General features: G+C 41.9%; 2 protein-coding genes and 1 non-coding gene across 3 annotated transcripts; 1 reads left to right on the top strand and 2 right to left on the bottom strand.

Moving 5' to 3' along the window:
- Positions 1-1,047: 1,047 nt before the first annotated feature.
- Positions 1,048-3,623, bottom strand: LOC125585537. The gene is made up of 3 exons (XM_048754799.1): positions 3,180-3,623; positions 2,327-3,065; positions 1,048-2,015 (listed from the first exon to the last, which is right to left on the bottom strand). Exons 1-3 carry the CDS (start codon positions 3,621-3,623, stop codon positions 1,114-1,116), a joined length of 2,085 nt encoding a protein of 694 aa, XP_048610756.1. The 3' UTR covers positions 1,048-1,113.
- A 2,434-nt stretch (positions 3,624-6,057) lies between these two features.
- LOC125586688 lies at positions 6,058-6,164 on the top strand. The gene has a single exon (XR_007323223.1). It is a non-coding gene; the product is annotated as a small nucleolar RNA R71 (small nucleolar RNA).
- A 3,057-nt stretch (positions 6,165-9,221) lies between these two features.
- Positions 9,222-10,192, bottom strand: LOC106351834. The gene is made up of 2 exons (XM_013791564.3): positions 9,578-10,192; positions 9,222-9,474 (listed from the first exon to the last, which is right to left on the bottom strand). Exons 1-2 carry the CDS (start codon positions 9,845-9,847, stop codon positions 9,346-9,348), a joined length of 399 nt encoding a protein of 132 aa, XP_013647018.2. The 5' UTR covers positions 9,848-10,192; the 3' UTR covers positions 9,222-9,345.
- Positions 10,193-16,949: the final 6,757 nt, after the last annotated feature.

Here is a 16,949-nt window from a genome sequence, read left to right as displayed (position 1 = left end):
TTGCCCTTTGTGCTGAGCCTAGCAGTCTGTACCGAGGAACTCCCACGCTCACCCTTCTTCTTCTGTCTCTTAGGCATTATCTGCAAAATTAATTCATCAAAACCCAAGTAAGAGACAAATAGAAAAACACTCTTATAAAATCAATTCTGATCAATCCCCTAAACATGTAAAAATTTAGCACACATCTCTTCTCAAAACTCAAGATAACACATCACACTCCATTCCAATTTTCGTTTTTCAATTAAACTCCAAAATTAAAATTTTTATTTTTCAGTTCCAAATTCATAATTGCTTAAAGAAATCATGCTGCAAAGTGTTAATCATCATGGATATTCAAGTATTTCATTCAAACAATTAGAATTTCAGTTTTAATTTGAACTTTTATCAACATTATGACCATTGGAAATTATTTCTCTAAAATCTCAATTCAACCCACGAAATTGGCAATCAAGGTAACCCATGAGTATAATCATCACAAATAAACCATCCTAGATGCCATTCCATTTAGAATTCGGAGATTCCCCAACATCAAACCCTAGGGCGATTTTAGATTCCAAAATTAGAGAGTCATACCTGTGTCTTGATGAAAACTGATGGTAGAAACGGATAGAGCTTGAAAAACTAATGAGTTTAGCACCAAGAATTACAAAAATCGGATGAAAGATGATGGAAATCGAATTTGGTGTTCTTGAGAGGTTTGAGAGAGTTTGAGAGGAGAGGAAGATGAAATATTATGTGTTTTTATCGATATTTTCGCGAGTTGGGTGTTTTATGGGTGTTTTCCGGTTTAAATTAAGTGAAATCAAACCGGGCAATACTTACCTTAGATCGACCGATCTATACTAGTCGGATCGACCGATCCTCTTCCGGGGATCGACCGCTCTACCTCACACGGATCGACCGACCTCTTACATGGATCGCCCGTTCTGTTTCTGGTTGGATCGATCGATCTCTGCCTGATCGTGATACATGCCTGAAAATCATCTAAAAACACAACCAAAAATCAATTCACACAAGAAAACATAATCACAAAAGAGAAAGAAAATCAAACCATGTGGGTTGCCTCCCACTCAGCGCTTGTTTAAAGTCGCGAGCCTGACTATTTTGTTGTCCTTAGGTGAGATCAGGTTCCGATAAAGGAATGTTGGTTCCTTCTTCGGGTTTTGCATCTGTGAAGTAAGGTTTTAGCCTCTGCCCATTGACTGTGAACTTCCTCCCATTCTCTTCCAAGACAACAGCTCCATAAGGTCTAACCTCTGTGATGGTGAAAGGTCCGGACCAACGAGACTTAAGCTTTCCAGGAAATAGCTTGAGTCTAGAGTTGAACAGAAGGACTTTGTCTCCAGCAGCGAAGTCTCTCGGGATTATCTTTCTGTCATGCCACGCCTTAGTTCTTTCCTTGTAGATTTTGGTGTTCTCATAGGCGTTCAACCGAATCTCGTCCAGCTCGTTCAACTGAACCATCCTCCTTTCTGCAGCGGTTTTAATGTCGAAGTTCATCAACTTCGTTGCCCAAAAACCACTGTACTCCAATTCCACAGGTAGGTGACAAGACTTTCCATAGACCAGATTAAAAGGAGTGGTGCCCAAGGGAGTCTTGTAGGCGGTTCTATACGCCCATAAGGCGTCATCAAGCTTCACAGCCCAGTCTTTCCTTGTTTTGCCTACAGCCTTCTCCAAAATCCCCTTGATTTCTCGGTTCGATATTTCAACCTGCCCACTTGTCTGAGGATGATAAGGTGTAGCTACCTTATGCTTTACTCCATGTTTCTTCAGCAGTTTATCGAACGTCTTGTTGATGAAGTGAGAGCCTCCATCACTAATAACCACTCTCGGGATCCCGAATCTTGGAAAAATGACTGTCTTGAACATTTTCTTGACAACACTAGAGTCATTTGTCTTGCTGGCTACTGCTTCCACCCACTTGGAGACATAATCAACCGCAACCAGGATGTACTCATTTCCATAAGAAGATGGGAAAGGGCCCATAAAATCAATTCCCCATACATCAAAAACTTCAACTTCAAGGATGAAATTTTGGGGCATCTCATTTCTCTTACTGATGTTGCCCTTCCGCTGACATGCATCACACTTTGAGACAAACTCATGGGCGTCTCTGAAAAGTGTAGGCCACCAGTAACCAGCCTGCAGGACCTTAGAAACCGTCTTGAATGTTGCAAAATGGCCTGCGTATTCTGAACTGTGGCAGTGGAAAAGAATCCCTTGCATCTCATTCTCCAGAACACATCTCCTGAATAAACCATCTGAGCATCTCTTGTAGAGGAAGGGATCATCCCAGTAGTAGTGGTTCACATCTCTCATGAACTTTTCCTCTCATACCCCTTCAGGTTCGGTGGTTCAATTCCAGCACATAGGTAGTTTGCAAAGTCTGCAAACCATGGGAGATCATCCTGAATTTGTCTCATGACACAGCAATCAGCCTGATCCAAATACTCATCCTCCAGCAAGGTGATCACATAGACATTCTCCTCGGGTAATGTATCATCCAGTGGTGTTTCAGCTTCCACTCTCATTCGGGAAAGATGATCTGCCACTCCATTTTCTGCTCCTCTCTTGTCTCTGATCTCAATATCAAACTCCTGTAGCAGTAAGATCCACCTTAAGAGTCTCGGTTTAGCATCTTTTTTCGTCATCAGGTACTTCAAGGCTGCATGATCTGTGTGCACAATTACTTTCGAGCCCACCAAATAGGACCTGAACTTCTCGAAAGCATAAACTACTGCCAGCAACTCCTTCTCAGTGGTAGCATACTTGATTTGAGCATCATCAAGCGTTCGGCTGGCATAATAGATCACATGGAGTTTCTTGTCTTTTCTCTGCCCCAAAACAGCTCCAATCGCGTAATCACTTGCGTCACACATTATTTCAAATGGCAAGTCCCAATCTGGTGGCTGCACAATGGGAGCACTGACTAGAGACTTCTTGAGAATCTGAAACGCAGCGAGGCAGTCAGCATCAAAAACAAACTTCGCTTCTTTGCACAGCAGACGGGTGAGTGGCCTCGCTATCATAGAGAAGTCTTTGATAAACCTCCTGTAAAAACCGGCATGTCCCAGAAAACTCCGAATATCCCTCACTGTCCTAGGAGGCTGTAGGCTGGTCATAACTTCAATCTTTGCTTTGTCAACCTCGATACCCTGCTCTGATATCCTGTGACCCAAAACAATGCCATCTTTCACCATGAAATGGCACTTCTCCCAATTTAGCACCAAGTTCTTCTCCTCACATCTTTCCAGCACCTTGCACAGATTAGCAAGGCAGTCGGTAAATGAAGAACCGTAGACTGAGAAATCGTCCATAAAAACCTCCATAATGTCCTCAATAAGATCAGTAAAGATCGACATCATGCATCTCTGGAAAGTGGCAGGAGCATTGCACAATCCGAAGGGCATTCTCCTGTAGGCAAAAGTACCGTATGGACAGGTGAATGTTGTCTTCTCTTGGTCCTCTGGATGAATGGGTATCTGAAAGAACCCGGAGTAGCCATCGAGAAAACAGTAGTAGGGGTGGTTGGCTAGTCTTTCCAGCATCTGGTCAATGAAAGGAAGTGGGAAGTGGTCCTTCCTTGTGGCTGAGTTTAGCTTCCTGTAGTCAATGCACATCCTATGCCCTGTGACTGTTCTGGTAGGAATCAGCTCAGCCTTCTCATTTGTGATGACAGTGATGCCACCCTTCTTAGGAACCACATGAACCGGGCTCACCCAAGTGCTGTCTGAAATTGGGTAGATCACCCCTGCACTCAACAGCTTTAGAATCTCCTTTTTCACAACTTCCATCAGTTTGGGATTCAGTCTTCGCTGGTGCTCTATGGACGTCTTTGACTCATCCTCCAAGTGAATCTTGTGCATGCAAAGATCTGGAGAAATACCTGTAATATCATCCAAAGAGTACCCCAATGCTTTTCTATACTTTCGCAATTTTGAAAGAAGCAAAGCGGTCTCCACATTATTCAGGTTAGCACAAATAATAACAGGATATGTGGAATTCGGTCCCAAGAATGCATACCTCAGCCCAGCTGGGAGGGCTTTAAGTTCCACCTTTGGAGCATTCTCCTCACTCCAATCTGGTTGGGAGGATGACGGTTTGACGGTTTTATCGGTGCCTGAGTCTTCAAGGCTGACATAGGCGACATGCTTCTCAATCGGTGAGGCTGAATCCAAAATCTCAGAAAATCCAACCACTTCTTGGTTCATGAACCCGAACTCACTCTCCCTTTGGGTCAATGCGACTTGTAGAGGATCATCAGTGTGCAACTCTTCATCCATTTCCTCCACCAGTTCAGTCAATGTATCAACCCAGAAAGTCTGTCCATCAATAGTCGGATTTTTCAGCACCTTCTCCACATTGTATCTCATCGCCATGTCTCCTAGACGTAAGTCTATATGCCCATTCTGTACATCAATCATGGCTCCAGCAGTAGCTAAAAACGGTCTGCCCAAAATGAGAGGATCTTTAGGTTCCTCTTCCAGCTCCAGAACTACAAAATCGGTAAGCACATATCCCTTTCCAACACCAACAGGGATGTTTTCTAGTACACCGACTGGTCTTCGCACTGATCGGTCAGCAAGGACCAAGGAGATCCTTGTAGGTTTGTAGTTCGTCATGCCTAGCCTCTCAGAGACAGAGAAAGGCATTAGGCTCACTCCTGAACCCAGATCGCAGAGACTCTTCTCAAAGGTAAGTGATCCAATGCGGCATGGTAGAACAAATGCTCCGGGATCTTCACGCTTTTTAGGCATGACATTTTGTAGAACTGCGCTACATTCCTCATTGAGCATCAACACACCACGCTCTAGGCTCATCTTATCGGTAAGAATCTCCTTCATGTACCTTTTAAGAGAAGGTACCATCTTCACCGCTTCAACGAATGGCAATCTCACATGTAACTCCCCAACAAGGTTCTTTAGCTTCTCGTACTCACGTTCTTTGATCTTCTGCCTTGGTCTGGATGGGTATGGAGCCTTAGGAACATAAGCAGGAGGCGCCACATACACCTCTTCAGGTTCAGAGGAATTTGGCTTCGTTGACACGGGATCGGTCGATCCACATGGACCGGATCGGTCGATCTCCTTCCCCTTGGATCGGTCGATCTGTTCCTGAGATCGGTCGATCTCTTTCTTATTCGATCCCTCAATCGTTTTTCCACTCCTAAGTGTTACAGCATTCACAAACTCCTTGGGATTCGTCTCTGACTTCCCTGGTAGAAATCCAGGTGCTGTTCTGCTGCTGGAGGCGGTTTGAGCAACTTGCTTTTCCAAAACTTTCAAATGGGTGTTCAAAGCTTCAAACTTCCCATTAAGCTCTCCATACATGTTATCCACCTTGGTGTTTATCTCTGCAGTGCTATTCTTCTGACCTTCTAGCACCATTTGCAGCATCTTCTTAATTTCGTTATCCTGAGAAGACTGTGACGAAGAGGCATTCCCTTGATTCTGGTAGTTGTTGTACTGCTGCCTTTGCTGAAATCCTGAGTTGCCCGAGTTGTTCCCCTGATATTGATTTCTGTTCTGATATCCTTGGTTGAACACACTCTGGTTCTGATTCTGGTTCTGCCTGTTTCCTGCCTGAGGGTAGGACTGATGTTGTGGATTCTCCACATTGTTGCTCCGGTAAGACAGATTATTTTGCTGATTTTGACTCCATCCAAGGTTCTGATTGTAGCCTCTGTTGTAGTTTCCTTGACCACCAATGTAGTTCACATCAGCTTGCATATCATCTGAATCATCACCAACAGTTTCTTGTGAGGAACGATAGCCTTGCTCCTCCACAAATTTCACAGATTTCTGATCTCTCTTGAGAAGCATCTCAATCTTGGCATTCAGCTCATCTATCTTCTTGGATTCATAACCAACACCCTTCTGGCTGGTGTCAAACCTTGACTTGCGGTTTGCTTTGCTGGATGACAGGTTGTTCAGCAAGGTGTAAGCTTCTTCAACAGTCTTGGTCATGAAATCACCATTACTTGCTGTGTCCATGGCATCTTGACTCTCTTCATGAACTCCATTATAGAAAATGTTCAGCAAGCTCACATCAGTGTAACCATGGTGAGGGCAGTCCTGTGTGTACTCCTTGAAACGCTCCCAAGCCTCATGAAAGCTTTCTGAATCAAGCTGCTGAAAGCTTCCAATTCTGCTTCTCAGATATGTGGACCTTGACTTGGTGAAGAAATGCTGTAGAAAAGCAGCTCTTGTCTCTTCCCATGTAGTAAGAGATCCTGGAGGGATGGACTTTAACCATCTGATAGCTTTATCAGCTAAGGAAAACGGGAACAACCTGCATTTCAAAGCGCCTTGAGGAACTCCATTATGTCTGCTGGTGTCACAGACTCGCTCAAAATGCTCCAAGTGATACATCGGGTCCTCAGACGGGTTTCCATGAAACGGATTTTTCTCCACCAAATTAATGAGACCAGTCTTGATCTCAAAGTCTCTTCTCTCAATGGGAGGTGGGCGAATCCCAGAACGATCGGCATAGAATGCATCTGGTGTATCATAATGTGCAAGCGTCATCCTAGGCATGCCATAGTCTCCAGCCTGTTGTCTTGCAGCTACACCAGCCTGCTGATTATCACCAGCATTGTTGCCTTCTCGTTCATCTACAGGAATTGGATTTTGCGGGTTGTCCTGAAACTGGTCTTCTTGGTGTTCAGCCATTTCAACCTCTTCAGCGGACTCAAGTCTTTTCTTTTTCACTTGTCTCTCTAGGCGGCCGAGCTCTAACTCCAAAGGTATTAAATTCGATGATCCTTTGCTTCTAGTATGAAATCCGCTCATTCACCTGAAAACACAAACAGAAAGAGAAAGACAGAAACATTAGACAAAATAAAAAATGCTATAGTCTTAAACTGATCATTAACTCTAGGGTGACCAAATGGTCCCCGGCAACGGCGCCAAAAACTTGATGTGTCGAGTTTTAACCCGATTATCTAACTGCAAGTGCACAGTAAAGTACGCAGTAGTAATGCGGGATCGAATCCACAGGGACCGATGATCACACGTAGAGTTGCAGACAAGTTAATAGCTACAGCGAACGAAGATATATTTTTGATGGTTTTTATTTAATTTTCTTTAGTGTCACAAAACATAAACAAGCTGTAAAAAGAATTGATTTAAACGATTTGAAAACTATTTTAAAACAAACGTTGGGCATTGGGAATTCTCAGGGATTTCTTTTTAATCAAGATACAATTAATGGCAGACACAGGGATATATTAAGAACCGTCTAGAACTCAAACACGATATTAGAATTAACCTACTTCCGTAACGCTAATTCTCTATGTTATAGAAATCTCCACACTAACTTCCGCTGAGTTTCAATTTCTAAACAAGCATTAAGAACAGGTTCAATATGTTCACAAAGCGCAATAACATCAACTTCCGAGGGTTAAGGACACTTTGCTCATCTAAAGTATTTTCGGAAGTTCAAACAATCACTTTCGGTGCATCAAACAATCTGATATCATACAGTTCAAGAAGTAAGAAATCCATTAGATGAAGAACCAAAACGTAATCCCTTAGTCTACACACGTTTTATGAATCAAAACATCAAGAAATCCCTTATGAGAACCCCTAAATCCAACTAGATGACTACTCACACATAACTAAGCAAGAACAACACGATTTTGATGAAGAAAACATGATAAGATTGTATTAAAACAGAGTAAAGGTTCAGAAGATCTTCTCCAAATGGTTTTGAGATGAACTCCTTTACAAATCTTCACAAATCACACAAAACAAGTTACAAAACTCTCAAATCTCTCTCAAGAACTTGTAAATCTCCTTCTTGGTCGTCTCTGGTCTTTTCTGAGTCCCAAAAGTCCTCTCTTTTCGTCCATTATTGAGGGGAGTGGGTAAAAAGGAGTGAAAAGCTCATTGGTGCGTGTGGAGCCCGTAGAGCGTGGGATCGGTCGATCCTTAGTGGTCGGATCGGTCGATCCAGTGCATGAACCCGTACGGCTTTTCTTCTTAACTCTAGATCGGTCGATCCACAGACAATGGATCGGTCGATCTATGTCCTGTGCGATCAATACTTCTCATTCGGTCCATTGTTCGGTCCATCTTGCTTCTGAATAAATCCCGAATGCGTTCTTTTCTTGCAAGCTATCTAGTAACCTGCATATTACACTTAAGAACACCAAAACGCATCAAATAGACCAAAACATTAATTAAAACCGACCATTTAATTGCTCCAAAACGAGTTTAAAACCGTTAAAAACACGGAATATCAGGAAGCCATGTAACTATTGCAAACTCTCGCAACGAAAATCTTATGGGACTACCAGCAAACCGGAACCACACTTCATGCTTCTTATTAACTTTCAATTGTCGAGATAGTAAATACCTTGTAAATCTGCCCGAAAACGCATGTTTTTCAGCTATTTCCACAAGCTTCCCAAACGCCGATGCCCGAATAGCCTCAACCTCATCTTCATGTAGAGCATTCAGAATGAAGTTTATGGCTCTAGAAGATTGGTAAGTTAGAACCCTAACCCGAGGGGTTCTTCTCCCTGCACGAACATCATGTCAGGAATCGCCAAATCATCGCCGGTTTCAGATGAATCACGTAAGTCGAAGATCTTGGAAGCCATCATTTTCTGAAAACAATCAGATCTGAAATTACTGTCTGAAAATTCTTTGGAGTTTTAGTCTTTTCCTCACGGAAGAGAGAAGGTTTTACTGGACACTTTGGTCTCTTGCAATCTTCCAGGGTATTAAAACAATTTTTATTCTTACAGGAAAACCTTTAATTATTGGCTTTGGCGCGTGTATGTGATACGATCATATATCTTGTCAGACGTAATCTTTTCATATTCTGAGAGGCATCTGTGGAATTAAGGAATTTGTAACAGTGGTTTTCCATATACCTAATTTTATTTGTTTCTATAGTCATCTGATGCAAATTTCCAAGTTTTGGCCCATTTAGCTGAATATACAAAATGTGGGCGGTAATTGGGCAAAGATGCAAATTTTGAATGTATTTGAAGATTTGGTACAATGTTGGGCTTGCCTTGCCAAAATAGCTCTCCTCGACGTTGTACGCGCCTGGGTGCACCACTGTATACAAATTTGTATAGAGATAATGTCAGAGAAGTGTCGGGGGAAGTTTACATCATAAGGAGCCTAAATTATTTTAAACTTATTTATAGTTGGTACCATATTCTATATGTAAATGGCTTATAGAAAAACTCTTGCAACGTGACGTAATGAAAAATATATGATTAAATACATAAATCATGTTTTACATCTTTCACATTACGCCTTCGTATGACTCATACGCGTAGAAAGAAAGTTTACTTAATTGCATTAATTAAGACAGTTAACAACATTAGATTAGAACTTTTACAAAGGCGATACATAACACAAAGTTGATACATAACATCACAAACATAAGTAGTGAACTGTTCTCATCGATGGGTCTGGCCGGGTCTTCTTTTATAAGACTTTTTACTGCGACCTACATTCAAGGACCGCTAATGTCAGAATATGAAGTATATTATTTACTACTTCTACTGGATTACTGGACATAACGTTTAAGCCGATAAATAAATGATATATACCTCGGATTTGGAATCAACAAGGCGAGCATGTATGGGGCTGAGTATGTGTTTTTTCCCAAGTTTCTGTCTACATTCGTCAGCATCATCGTCATCGTCACTGTCTGGTTCGGACGAGGAGCAATGTTCTACAACAACTTCAGTCAGCGATGAAAATGATTCAACCACAACCAAGTGGATAGCTAACACAAAACCCTTTACAGCGATGGAATTCTGAGATAATGTTATCTCATCCATCTCCTTAATGCTAGACATTAGCATATCAAACACCATCCTTCCCTATGGAAACCAGAAAAACTCATCAATATCTTCAATCGCCTCCGCATGCTCTCTCATAATCTTCATATTAAGATTTATTGATAGAAGGACAGAGGATAGGAGCGCAACACATGCAATCTTAATCCGAATATTTGTATCCTGCACCGTCTTCTTTCGCAACATCTTAACATCACACTACAAGAAAACAGCGGTATTCTGACAGACATTCCGACGGAAAATGAAATCCTCGGAATATCCCGAGGAATTTCCGAGGAAATTCCGAGGAAACACAAAATTGGGTTTCCTCGGAATTTCCTCGGAATATACCGACGGAATTCCGAGGGAATATCAATCTGTCGGAATATTCCGAGGAAATTCCGAGAAAAAATGTGTTCCTCGGAAAAAACCGATGAATTCCGAGGAAATATTATAGCCGTTGGAGAGCCGTTGGGGGATTTTACAAAATTCCGAGGAAATTCCGACGAACTAGCCTTTTCCGTCGGAATTCCGTCGGAATTTCCTCGGTCTGTCGGCAGGATTTAAACTATAAATACAAGCACTCCTCTTCCTCTTCATTCACTCCATATCTTCATCCTCCCTCTTACTCTATTTACACACAAATTTGATTCATAAAAAATATGTCTTCTTCAAATTATTTTCGTTCTTGGATCGATCGACCTCATTTGGATCCGAACACGAGATTGCTTACGGAAGAATACCAACGAGGTATAACCGAATTCATGGGGTTAGTTCACCGACAACCGGAAGCAAAAACAGGTATGTTAAGATGTCCTTGCTCTAATTGTAAAAATAGAAAGGTTATTAAAGAGTGGGATGTTTGGACTCATCTATATTTGAGTGGGTTTACACGAAGTTACAAAATTTGGTATCATCATGGGGAAACTGATTATGAACATGGTAGTACTAGCGAACCTCAGCCAGCGGTTAGATTAGAAGAACCAATTAGAACGGATGTAGATTATGGTGTAGGTACTGAGCAGATGGTAAATGATCATTTTAGAGGAGAAGATTTACCCAATGCAGAAGCTAGGAGATTTTATGATATGTTGGATGCTGGAAAGCAACCATTGTACGAAGGTTGCAGAGATGGTCATTCAGCTTTATCATCTGCTACAAGATTGATGGGCATTAAAACAGATTATAATTTGGCTGAAGACTGTGTGGATGCGATTGCTGATTTTGTAAAAGGTATTCTACCCGAGGATAATGTAGCTCCTGGTTCATACTACGAGGTTCAGAAACTCGTAGCTGGTCTTGGTTTATCGTATCAGGTAATAGATGTATGCAGCGACAACTGCATGATTTATTGGAGGGCGGATGAACAGCGGGTTACATGCAAATTTTGTGGAAAGCCTCGTTATAAAGATACGAGTGGAAGAGTTCCAGTGCCATATAAAAGGATGTGGTATTTACCTTTGACGGAAAGGTTGCAGAGGTTGTATCTGTCTGAACGCACAGCGCAACCAATGAGATGGCATGCGGAGCACTCAACAGATGGTGAGATCAGACATCCTTCAGATGCAAAAGCGTGGAAGCATTTCCAATCAAAGTCGTATGAGAGAAGAAATGTCTACCTTGGATTATGTACTAATGGTTTCAGTCCGTTTGGCAAGAGTGGAAGACAGTATTCTCTATGGCCCGTCATTCTTACACCATACAACCTACCCCCAAACTTGTGCTTGCGACGAGAGTTTTTGTTTCTCTCGATTCTCGTTCCCGGACCAGAGTATCCTAAGAGATCACTTGATGTGTTTCTTCAGCCACTAATATATGAGTTGCAACAACTATGGGCTCAAGGTGCTGAAACATACGATGTTTCGTGTAAAGAAAACTTTCAAATGCGGGCAGTACTAATGTGGACAATAAGTGATTTTCCAGCATATGGTATGTTGTCTGGATGGACAACGCATGGAAGGCTATCATGTCCATATTGTCAAGATAACACTGATGCTTTCCAACTAAAACACGGAAGGAAAACGTGTTGGTTTGACTGTCACAGAAGATTCCTACCACCTGATCATCCATATCGTAGGAGTAGGAATTTGTTTACGAAGAACAAGAGGGTGTTTGACAGTCCACCTCCGGAAATTTGTGGGAAAGATTTGAAGATACAACTAAGAGATTTTGGTGCAGAAAGGACGCCAGACGTCGGTGGACATGAGCGTTTTCCGGTAGATGCTGTTGGAGAACTACATAACTGGCACAAAAAAGTATTTTCTGGGATCTGCCATACTGGGAGGATCATCTGCTAAGGCATAATTTAGATGTCATGCATATTGAGAAGAACTTTTTTGACAATCTCATGAACACGATCCTTAATGTTCAAGGTAAAACAAAGGATAAGAATGGTAGGGCTCCTTTTCCCATATACCGACTTGATGCAGAGGGAAAAGATGCGTTCTTTGATTGGATTTCAAACGATGTGGAATTTCCAGACGGTTACGCATCAAATTTGCGTAACTGTATCGACAAAAAAGGAAGGAAAGTTTACTGGCTTGAAAAGCCACGATTGCCATGTAATGATGCAGCGCCTCCTTCCGTTCGCCTTCAAAAAAACTATTAGCACGAAATGTTCATGAAGCAATTGCAGGGATAAGTGGTTTCTTCCGCGATTTATGCACGAGATCAGTGACTCTTGAAGGTATTGAAAATTTGAATACTAACATAGCCGTGATTCAGTGCAACCTTGAGAAGATATTTCCTCCCTCATTTTTGATGTTATGGAGCATCTTGTTATTCACCTGGCAAGAGAATTGGAACTTGGTGGTCCTGTGCAGTATAGATGGATGTATCTGTATGAGCGGTATATGTTCCATTTGAAGAAGATGGTGAAAAATTTAAGTAGGGTGGAAGGTTCTATAGTCGCACAGATGATCAATGAAGAAACTTCAAACTTTGCCGAGTACTACTTTCCAGCAGAAGTTCAGACCAAAAACAGAAGACCTGCTCGGCATGATGATAGAGGCGAACGGGCAACATATCATGTTACGGTTCCAGACATTTTCACAGACGTTGGACGACTTAGCGGAAAACCAAAGGACCGTCGACTTACTGAGCAGGAGCGCAGTCATTTGCAAACATATTTGCTCACCAACTGCGAAGACGTTCTTCAATATGAGAGGTAAATAAATGAGCTTACAAATTTTTATTTTAACAAGTTGAAATTTAAATCTTAATTAATTACATTATTGTCATCATATACAGGATTTTCATGGCAGAAAAGCGGTTCGAGTATAGATACGCCACAGAGGACGAACTAGAAGAAATGAAGCAGAGAGAATTTACTGGATGGATGTTTACTTATGTGAGTGCTTTAAACAAATTAAAATATATTTTATCACATATTTATACTAATTCACATTTATTGATATAACATATATATATGTGCTATTAATAGGTGTCTGCTGGTTTGGCCAGAGGTGAAACATTTGACGATTGGATACGTGAGATGGTCGTTGGACCAAACTTTGTTGTGAAGTCATATCCGAGATTTTGTACTCGAGGATATGCATTCACAACTCAGAAGAGGAGACGTTCGAGTACGACTTATGATGCTGGCGTTTGTTCTGCATCAGGAGATGATGTATACTACGGACACATACATGAGATTTTGGAAATCAAGTATTTGGGCATGGTTGGATTGCGCTGTACTGTTTTCTATTGTGATTGGCACGACAACACCCCAGATCGAGGTGTGAGAACAGATGCATTTGGTGTTACATCAGTAAATTCGAGGCGAAAGCTGCAATATTATGATCCTTTCATTCTTGCTTCTCAGGCCGATCAGGTAATTAAATGTTAATTATTCAGAATGATTCATCATCATGTGTATTAATTTATAATTTTTCTAAATGTTACAGGTTTGTTATATCAAGTACCCCCGGGTAAGGAACAGAGATGATCCATGGGTTACTGTTACAAGACTCAACCCGAGAGGCCGAGTTCAGGGAAGTTCTGAGCTGGAAGACCCACTACAACCAAGCACATCCGACAACTTAAGTGCAGCAGAAGATTTAGCTGGAGTTGGCCTTGTAGTCGATTTAACCGACTTTGGAGAGGAAGCCGTCGTTCACGTAGAGGATGAACCAGTGATTGGAGAGTTTCACCAAGATCCAGATTCAGATTCATCTGGTGATGATGACTCGGAAACAGACTACCAATGATTTTATTTTATTTTTTTTTAAGAAATACCGAGGAAATTCCGAGGAACACTTGATATAACCTCTTTCCTCGGATATTAGTTATTTGGTTTATCTAGTAAGGCAAAGCTGAATACGAATTAAAAACTACTCAAAACACAAACAAATAAAACGAAGAAACAATGTAAAAGAAATACGAACTCATAATTAAGAAAAAAAATAAAAAAAAAAACTAAGTTCAAAATTAACAGAAAATAAGACCATAAAACGTTAGAATAGAAAAGAAAATAAAATAGCGCGGTCGGAAATCAAATGGCAATACAGGCCGGTGACAGCTCCTACTCCTCGTCTCCTGCTCCAGATGTTCCTGCATCTTTGGGTCTCTTGGACCTCTTTCTTACCCTGTGTGTACCACTCGAACCCGAACCAGAGCTGGATGGAGAGTTGTCCCGATGAACTACATCATCCTTTTGGCAACGACACGGCCTGATACGTGAAATGGCAGCCCAGATCTTGTGTAGCATGTCGTTGTTTGTCTTTATGCTCTGATCTCTCCAATGTTGTTGCTGGCGCGAAGTGGCGTTCGGTGGAAGCTCTTGCAGCTTGTACTGGCTGGAGTCTGATGGGAGTAGCTGATGGGGTTGTGAATCATCTGGAATGGCTTGTGCAGCCTCATCTTCTCCTTCTTCATCAACCACGGCCTTGCCTTTGGTCTGATATTTTGGCGTGAAGAAGGATGGCTTGTCTACTAGTGCGGTAGCAGGGGGTAGGAACTCAACTGCAGCCTCTGAAAGTAGAGCAGTCAGGCCGATCTGAGGCAGGTGGCAGTAGAGTGTTTTCTTCGCTCGGTCCTGGAATACGTAGACGTAAGGACCATCCCGATCGATCCTCGAGTGGGGACCAGCTATGAACTCCTTACTTACTAGAGAAATGACATTCAGGTAGTTCCAAGCAATGTTGTTTGATCTGTCCAGTGCTACCTGATGGTTCTCGCAGTCTACACCCACATGTGTAAGGATCCGAGTAATCACTGCACCCATGTTGAAGGCAGTAGCAGGTGGGAATGTAGAGTTTCCAAATGCCGGTAGCAAATGCCTCACACCTTGGTACAGGAGGCAAAACTCCCATTGCGTGACTGATGCGGCTGTGGTTGTCCCGTATAGCAATGAGCCAATGAGGCGTGTGGCATATCTCAGTACTGGGCTCCGGATAAGTGACTCCTTTGCCTGAGAAGATCTATAAACCCCTGTGCCAATCGTTTCCCAGAAGTTCAACAGCTCTGAAGTCCAATAAAGACCAGATGTCCTCTCCCCTGCACTCAATCCAAATAGTCCGCAGAGGTCTGTGAAAGATACCTCAAGTATACTTTCTGCACTACGAATGCCAGAAAACCTTCCTGATGGCTATCATCGGGATGGCTGACGTATGCGGATGCTATGAACTGGCGTACCAACTCCGGATAAGTGGGTTCGTTGAGGTTGCATAGTTGGCCTAGACCCATGTTCTGGAACAGCCCTTCAATGTCTGATTTGATTCCCAATATTGTCATCGTCTCAGGACATGCTAGTTGTGTAGCCGGAACGACTACCTTCTTCATGTTGTTGTAGTGGGTGGTATCAGACTTATCCCACTTCTTTGGCCTTTGCTTCTCTCGCTGAGACGAACCCTCTTCTTGTGTGTTCTTCTTTGCTGATTTTTTCGTGCGCTTCATTCTCTACAAAATAGAATCATTGCTCTCAACATGGTTATAATCAATTAAGAACTCAAAGCAACATGAAAATGAAAGGCGAAATCGAGTTGTGATAAAAAAAACCAAATTGAAAAAAATTCTCAATCCCTAAATCATCTCAAATCCTGTTCCAAACTCGTTGATCACAAACAATTGTGTTCTATTCCATGTTTCAACATATGTTTCATGCATATTTGATCAAGGAATCAACACGGAAATAAGAAATTCACAAAACCCAAAAAATTGCTCAAGAACACGATTTCAGAATGTGGAGATTCGCGGAGTATACCTGTCTTAGGGTGAAAACGAGTGTAGGAATCAGGTAGAGCTCGAAAAATCAAGGGGAATAGAGCTCAAAATTGTTCAAATCGGATGATTATAGAGAGAGAAAAAGGGGGGGGGGGAATTATAGGGGAAATCGGAGGGGATGAGAGTTCTGAGGTTTTGATCCAAAAAGTTTGGGTTCTGCCTTCTAATTATGTTTCCCGCACACGCATCGATCGATGCGTTTTTGTACAAATACGGATCGATCGATGCGTTTAAAAAAAGGCTCCCGAGATTTTGTTCGATCTATCGATGGGATAATCTAATCGATCGATCACATTGTTACGCTTTGGTCCATCTTAGTGATCGATCGATGCGTTTTCGGATATATATCCATCGATCGATCCGTTTATAAAAAAACTTACACGATTTTCCGAGGACATTCCGAGGAACGTTTGAGATTCTCGATTGATCGATGGGATAATCCATCGATCGATCACATTGTTACGCTTTGGTCCATCTTAGTGATCGATCGATGCGTTTTTGGATATATATACATCGATCGATCCGTTTATAAAAAAACGTACGAGATTTTCCGAGGACATTCCGAGGAACGCTTGAGATTCTCGATCGATCGATGGGCTAGTCTAATCGATCGATCACATTGTTACGCTTTGGTCCATCTTAGTGATCGATCGATGCGTTTTTGGATATATATACATCGATCGATCCGTTTATAAAAAAACTTACACGATTTTCCGAGGACATTCCGAGGAACGCTTGAGATTCTCGATCGATCGATGGGATAGTCTAATCGATCGATCACATTGTTACGCTTTGGTTCATCTTAGTGATCGATCGATGCGTTTTTGGATATATATACATCGAACGATCCGTTTATAAAAAAAAAATTGACGTATTGAAACCCCAAACACTAGTTCCTCAGAATTTCCTCGGAATATTG

The sequence above is a fragment of the Brassica napus genome, chromosome C4 (assembly GCF_020379485.1).
Source record: "Brassica napus cultivar Da-Ae chromosome C4, Da-Ae, whole genome shotgun sequence".
In the NCBI taxonomy this organism is placed as follows: Eukaryota; Viridiplantae; Streptophyta; class Magnoliopsida; order Brassicales; family Brassicaceae; genus Brassica; species Brassica napus.
This window is presented reverse-complemented; position numbering and strand designations above follow the sequence as displayed.